At 40.0% G+C, this 7,513-nt stretch overlaps 1 protein-coding gene across 1 annotated transcript; it reads left to right on the top strand.

Annotated features, from left to right (window-relative positions):
• The first annotated feature begins 6 nt into the window (after window positions 1-6).
• LOC108897396 (equilibrative nucleoside transporter 1-like) lies at window positions 7-4,254 on the top strand. The gene is made up of 4 exons (XM_018696999.2): window positions 7-58; window positions 815-900; window positions 3,132-3,331; window positions 4,076-4,254. Exons 2-4 carry the CDS (start codon window positions 859-861, stop codon window positions 4,185-4,187), a joined length of 354 nt encoding a protein of 117 aa, XP_018552515.1. The 5' UTR covers window positions 7-58; window positions 815-858; the 3' UTR covers window positions 4,188-4,254.
• The last annotated feature ends 3,259 nt before the right edge of the window (window positions 4,255-7,513 follow it).

Here is a 7,513-nt window from a genome sequence, read left to right as displayed (position 1 = left end):
ACTTTCCCAGCCGTGACTGTCGAGGTCAAGTCCACAGTAGCAGACGGAGGCGCCTGGGGTGAGTCTCCATTTCCTCCCTCTGCATAAAGCTAGTGAGCCAGTAACTGCTAATCTGACTTTTGAGAAGGATGACTGCCAAGTTTTTTTTTTCTCCTTTAATTCCAACATTTATTCCCAAACTCACAAGGAATGAACTTTTTTTATTTGTTTCCTAATGAGAAGACTGTAGTCTGGGAAAAGTTTTAATCCTAACCACAGACAGAAATAGGGGATGTGTGAGGCACGAATATGTTGGAAGGCTGCTTCTTACTTTACTCTATCATCACACAGAGGCTGTGTACAAGGCTTATTCATCAATAAGACAGCAGCCTGTAAAAATACTGAAATTAGTTCTAATTCTACATATATCTTTTTCCTGTTGGCTTACAATGTAGCTCAAAAACATTACTGCTAACAAAACTCTGCCTCGTGGAGGCTGTGGTCTATGAGGGAGTGTAGTCAGCTTGGATTCACACGACCTGAAGTCACAGCGCAAAAAAAAAAAAAAAAAAAAAGTATCAAAACAATAAAGTAGTTTGTGTAGTTCCTCAGGATCTTTTGATACTTTCAGTGCTATGACTCTGGGTCAACACTGGGATCCCCAGCTGTGAATCCAAACTGTCAGCAGCTGCCAGGCCTCCACAGAAGATAAAACTACAAACTTTCAAGCCTGCAGAGGTTGGCTATTTGATGCAAGTGTGGTTTTCTCTCAAGCACAGACATCTGGAGTCTTGGTGTTGTTAACAGCAGCTTGTTTGTTTTGCTCCTTTTTTAGATACTTACTTCATCCCTGTGTCATGTTTCCTCCTCTTCAACTTGATGGACTGGGCTGGCAGGAGTCTGACGGCCGTCTGTATGTGGGTCAGTAACAAATAAGATGTTTTACCAACATGCTCTCATGGTCTTTCTCACCTGTGCTGGAGAGTAGCTGCGCAGCACAGGGCTGGTCGGCTCGTCAATCAGATGTCATGAAACAGGTCCTTGCGCGCAGATGTTGGATTTGGAAGACCGGGCGGGTTTGGGCTAGGGATGCACAGATACCAATACCAGCATCGAGTATCTGTCCGATACCGTTCCTGTACTCGTACTCGTATTCATAAATGTGTCCCGATACTTCAGCACCTGATCCCACTCAGTCAGAGAGCAAGGAGGAGCAATGTCGGCGGTGTGGAGGTATTTCAAAGTGGATGATGGTGACAAAAGTAAAGCGGACTGCAAATTATGCTCTGCAAAGTTGTCAAGAGGAGGGACGAAAACGAGTACTTTCAACACAAGCAATCTGATAAAACATCTAAAAAACTAACACGGTGCTGAGTTCAAAGAGTTTGCTAATAGCGGGCTATATTTAAGTGAAATATGTGGCAAGGCTGTTTGTTAAAGAAAAAGATGCAGTTGAATGCTAAAATGTCAATAACAGTACTTCTATTTGAGTAAAATGTGTGGCAATGCCATGTATATACAGCCAGAGAATTAAACAATATCTGATGGAAGTAAAACACATTTTCAAGTAAATGTAGTACACAAAGTGTAATGGCATTAATAAGTACTCATATTGGTACTTGGTATTGGCAAGTACTTGTACTTGTAATTGGATTGAAAAAATGTAGAATCTGTGCATCCCTAGTTAGGTTTCCTGTTTAGGTTCAGACGAACTTTACTGGTTTCACAGGCGTGGTCTCAACTAAATGTCAAGTTCCCTGCAGGGGTGGGGGGGAGCCATTCAGGCGAATTTCAGTCACAGCTTACTGTAAGTCTCAGATCTTTGTGGATAAAGGCAAGCTCAGTTGGCAAGGACCATACAATACTACAGGAAGATATTGTACAACTATGCAGTAATGACAGCAGCCGCTTTGACTTCGCCACCTCCTGTAAGCAAATCAATCCGGGTGACGAAGCTCCTGTTTATAGACACTTTTCCCTTCCAGAGTCCATTTAAAACGACAACATCAAAATATTTAGTGTGATCTGTTGCTTTCTGGGGCTACAGACGACAGAACCACTTGTTGACACTTTAATGGAATACTCTGGCTGCATTAGATGTTACACTTTAAAAAAAATCACTGAGCCATGGAGTGGAAGGTTTTTATTGAGGCAAGTTTTGCTGCTGAGATCAGATGCTAGTTTTGGAGAGAAGCTGGGCGTGGTGTGTGCTGGTGTACAGGAAGTGGTTTTGGCTATGATGTTGGTGATGTTTGAAAGGTTTTGGTGCCATCTCCTCTAACATGAACATTGGTAGCTCGGAGGTTATTGAACTACTAAAACCCCTACGCCTTGTTCCACATCTGAGAGTGGTGTCTATGGTTATGAACATATTTCTTACTTTTTCTATTCTGCCTGCAAACTTTAATAGATTATTTTCAGTTCATAGTATTTCCAGCTGTCTAGGGTTTTAACCACCACTTGGTTATTCATCTGCCATTCAGTCTCAGTGTGACTCTTCCTGTATTAGGATGTTGTTGAGGATCTTCTCAGTCAGATGTCTCTGTCAGATGCTTGCATTCAACTCTTTTAGATTTATATAAACTGTCACTTGGCATTATTTTTATTCAAGGAACTGAGTATGTCAGGCAGTCAGCTTTGCACTAACACAGTATTCATCATACTAATATTTTTCCTATTTTGTCTTTCCGGACACCCAGTTGTAAACTTTGTCCAACTCAACAAATTAGCGACAAGTCTAATTTCCTGCCACCCACAGGAAATAATGAATTGAATCACACAGTCTGACCTACACTGGAATGCAGCTTCTTATTAGTGCAGATAACAGTAGTCAGCTGCTCCAGGATCATGTGAGTTTATTTATCATTGTCGGACGACACTGGATCCTGACGGTTTTCCCCTGAGGTGCTTTGTGACTCCAGGTTCTTTTTGATCAGCCATGTCTTTTGCTTTTGGTCTCCCAAGTTCCAAATGTTTGTTAACCCAAATGACTGGCATGTGAGAAGTTCAGGAAATGTTTGGCAGTTTATCTTGCTAAATAACTTAAACGATTAATCAACTATAAAATAAAAACACCCAAAAAATATGTTACAGGGTTGAAGTTAAGAGTTCTTGTCTGTCCTTAATGTTCCTGTGTTTCTCTCTCACTCCAGCCGGGTAAAGACAGTATCTGGCTTCCTGTCCTGGTGGGTTTACGGGTCGTCTTCATCCCTCTCTTCATGCTGTGTAACGTCCAGCCTCGTCACTACCTCCCTGTGCTGTTTGCCCACGACGCCTGGTACATCATCTTCATGATCTTCTTCTCCTTCTCCAACGGGTACCTGGCCAGTCTCTGCATGTGCTTTGGACCCAAGTAAGGACAACTACACTCACACACAAACACACTCAAATCTCTGACTAAACTGTTTGGTGGCTGTGTTGTATTGTGGGTGATGTAGGCACCGGGTTTTGACAAGGAACTGGGAGTAGTCTTTCAAGTGTTGGGCTGGAGCCCGGAGGAGATTTGCCTAGCTATCATAAAGACCAGAGGCACGGGGAAATAGCTATTCTGGCTCTCATCAAAGCTCAAAAATATTCCTACCAGCACCTCTAAAACTGAAATAATAATGTGTAACGTAAGTCCATGCACCAACAGAAATGTAAAAACAGTTTATAGTTTTAGAGGGAGTGATTCCTGAAGTAAACAAATGGGATAAAACATATAAATTACTGAGCTGCAGATGTGTTGGTAGGCAGATTTTGGGGCTGTAGTGAGACACAGGCGCAAGAGTTTTACCACTTGTCCTTCAGGAGAATACAGTTAGTGTTAATTGCAGCTAAATTAAATATCATATAAAGACTAGAATATAAACCAGAATAAAATATGTAGTGCATTTTATAAAATGTTAAACAAATGCTGAAAACCCACCTAGAATCTCACATAAAATAATGTGCATGAATGACTCTAACTCTAAGAAAGCATATTTCTCATAATGTTCAACTACTCCTTTGAGTGATATATTAAGTGTTATATCTCTACTCTACCACAAATGCTATTGTGTTAAATGGTGAACCACTCATTCCTAATGACTTTTGTCCCCCTGTTGTCTCCGTACAGGAAGGTGCCGCAGCATGAGGCAGAGACAGCAGGGGCCATCATGGCCTTCTTCTTGTCCCTCGGATTGGCGCTGGGCGCTGCAGTGTCATTTGCTTTCCGGGCCATGATCTAAAAACCTTCAGCAGAACCTTCAGTAGATGTAGAGTAGACCATCCTGCCCTTCCAACAAACTCTCCCCGTCATGATCCTCAATGGGAGAACCTCTCAACAACTGGACTAGCCACGCTCCTCTGCAGCAGCCTCTGGCTAAGCGGAGGCAGCACAGCAGACCAGAGGACCAGAGAACCTCGGTCATCTGAAACGTACAGCAGAAATTAGTCTCATTCAGCCGTCATGGCAAAGATATAAGATGAAATATTGAAATATGTTACTGAATATTTTTAAATTTCCTCCAAACTCCACAGCTTCTCCTGTTTCTGGAGATGTTTTCCAATTGATGTCACTGATCAAAGAGGCTGTTTCTCTGAGACAAAGAGTTCAGAGTGCAAAACAAAAACCAAAAGTGTAAAAATTCTTCTACAATGAAGACAGCCTGTACACGCACTATCCTAGAGCGTCATTTATAAAACGTTCTTTTGCACAAATTCTAAAACAACTAATGATTAAATGTTAGATCACATAAATGAAGTTAAAACGGTCACATTCTTGGAATTAATATGAAGATACAGTGGTGTGTAAATAGTCTTAACACATTTTCATACATGAGGCTCTTGGATACTGGTGTTTGGTTCATCAACATGAACCATTACCTTTCACTCATCAGGTTATAAACTGTGATCCTCAACGTGACATTTTTTTTGCACATCAAAACATGAACATTACATCTGTCTGGACTGTTGCAGCTTTTAACTCTGATCAAGCCAAAAACGCAAAGACAACGTGGGAAAATGATGAACTTTGAAGGGAGGTCGTGACCCGTGAACCTGCTTCGCTTGCCTCAGTCTACTTCAATGTCAGCTCGGGTCAGTAGTGTTTTTTAAGCTTCCTCATGACAAAATCGGTTCTCAAATTCTCAATGAATGTAAAGATGGACGAAATCCTAAAGACGAGGTTTTAATCAATAATCTGGGCCATTAACTGTCTGGAAGCCTTTCCCCCTGAATATTCATTGTTTTCGTAAATTTGTCTTTGCTGTAGTTTTAGATGAAGTTTTACTGCTCTGTCGGTCTGTTTTATCTGAAAACATCCTCCGTTAAATCAATTTGACTTGATTCACCAAATGGAAACAGACGCCACATTTTCTGTCTAGATTTCCAGCCCATATGTGAAGTTTCAACTGTTACTATGTCTTCCTGAAGTACTCGAGATTTTACCGCAGTGTATTTTGAACGCAGCAAAAAGCTGTCAGTAACTGAAATGTGCCATTATGAGTGAGTGAGGTTAGTAGACTTTTTAAATCTTTTAAACTCTTTGGTTTTGTGCCATTTCCCATTTAACGTGTTCATGGAAGGTTAGGTTTTATACCAGAAGTAGTTTTTAGTAGTTTTTCAAACTCTGGCAGAGTTTTTTTTTTATGAATGGGGTGATAAAAGGCCATCTGCCTGTTGGTGTCATATTTTTGTCTCTGCATTTTTGTGGCCTTTTGATGCTTTTTTTTAAAAAGTATGCTTTAGTTGTACACAGTATTATACATAATATCAGCTGTATACTTCCTAACAGCCTGTTTGTTTAAAAGCACAACGTTGGTCTGTTCTTCTGTACAGTGTTTTGTTTGGTTTGGGAGTCTGGTATCGACCATTAAAATGTTACTTATATTGCAGCTTAAAACAGTTCTGTGATATAATAAAATTGTGTATTTTTAAGAATCTGGCTCCTCCTGTTGGTTGTTTTTGGAAATGCGCTGCTGACAAGGTTAAAGATGATGATGGCAATGGAGAATTTTGGCTATGTGATGTGAAACATTTGGACACAGTGGCTTTATCAAGTTAACAGGTCACTCTGCTGATCTACGAGAAGGAGTCTACAAAGGGAGAGGATGAAGTCCAGAGACTATCGGCAAAGACACACAAATGGTGCAGAGGCCTCGCTGGATCTCCCATTTATCAGCTGAGAACCCAAAGCCAGAAGACGGCACACGTTACATAATCAACAAGGTAAATGAATTGTATTAATATGTGTAACCACTAGCCAGTTCTCAAGTTCTCAGCAGTGGAGTATCAACTGGACTTATTCCCTAATATTTAAGTGTTGGTGAGATATGTGCCTGGAAGTGGAAGTAAGCCGGACTTTTTATTTAATTCACTAAGCAGGTTTTTTTTTTGTTGTTTTTTTTGTTTTGTTGCTGATGGTTCCTTCCTCTTTGTTAATCTCTGGACTTCATCCTTTCCAAATTTTAAGAAAGAAGATGTTTAAAATCTGAAAGAATAGAAACAGATCTGGTCTTTGGTGGTTTTACTGATACTGGGTGTAACCACCTGTTCATCTGGGAACTACTAACGACTATCATACAAACTATTACAATGTTGCCAGAGGAAACGGCTAGCTACAACTAAGCATTAGTAAATCAGATTTGTGCTTCAGTACAGTACGTTCCTCTGCTGCTTAATTCATGTGAACGTACAGAATTAACCAGCTGTGTTCCTCAGCTGACATTTTTTCCCCTTCTGCTGCTTCTGCATGTGACTGAATAATGCAGTTAACTGTCCAAAGGGACACACGGAAAAGCCTCAGTGTCAGTCGCACAAAAATGCAGCCTTTCCTCCTCTTTCTCTGCAGCTTCTCTGTGACCTTTATGAAACAAGGGCCACACTGAGTAACTCTTCACTCTGCTCAGAGAAAGCTCTATTTCTCAGTATTGGCACTATGAAATGTAAGAATTTAACACTGAATTAAAGAGACCAAACAAGGGTAACACTCTACAAACATGTAATAAACGGTTTATAACAGACTGTAATGTAAAACTACGGCTTTAATATATTTTCATCCATAATCTGTTTATACCCCAGCCTCTGCTCATTGTGTCCACAGGTTACACCTGTTTACAAATACATGAAAAAATACATCCTCTACCTTTAACTACAATATAGTGTGTTGTAAACCAGTTATTACATGTTTATATAGTGGTTATAAATGCTACATATGAGGACTTTAAGTGTTGCCTAGAAAAATACTAATTCCGATTATGTTATACTCCATTGCTTTAACACACTAAAATATAAAAATGTATAAATTAAACCCCAAGAAACCAACTGACATACAGTACAAAAACAACAAAACAAAACTTCAATCAAAAACCAAGGACGTCATTTCTACGTCTCCCTCATTTTTCAAAATGCTATTTTTGTCCCCCTTCACTCTTCCTGTGTTATTGTTCCACCTGTGGTGCTGGGGTCAAACTAAATCCTATAAAACAATGCTACATTGAACGATGTTAAAATAACTCTGAAACAAACAATGCTTAAATTAACAAAAGTAAAAAAAAAAAGAAGCTCTATTAAA

Source organism: Lates calcarifer, unplaced genomic scaffold (genome assembly GCF_001640805.2).
Source record: "Lates calcarifer isolate ASB-BC8 unplaced genomic scaffold, TLL_Latcal_v3 _unitig_4219_quiver_2474, whole genome shotgun sequence".
Taxonomy (NCBI): Eukaryota; Metazoa; Chordata; class Actinopteri; family Centropomidae; genus Lates; species Lates calcarifer.
This window is presented reverse-complemented; position numbering and strand designations above follow the sequence as displayed.

Bases quoted from the DNA above. Each gene is read 5' to 3' on its own strand.
- LOC108897396 (XM_018696999.2), top strand. From the start codon at position 859: ATGGACTGGGCTGGCAGGAGTCTGACGGCCGTCTGTATGTGG. The intron at 901-3,131 runs GTCAGTAACAAA...CTCTCACTCCAG, and splicing joins TGACGGCCGTCTGTATGTGG to CCGGGTAAAGACAGTATCTG. The intron at 3,332-4,075 runs GTAAGGACAACT...GTCTCCGTACAG, and splicing joins TGCATGTGCTTTGGACCCAA to GAAGGTGCCGCAGCATGAGG.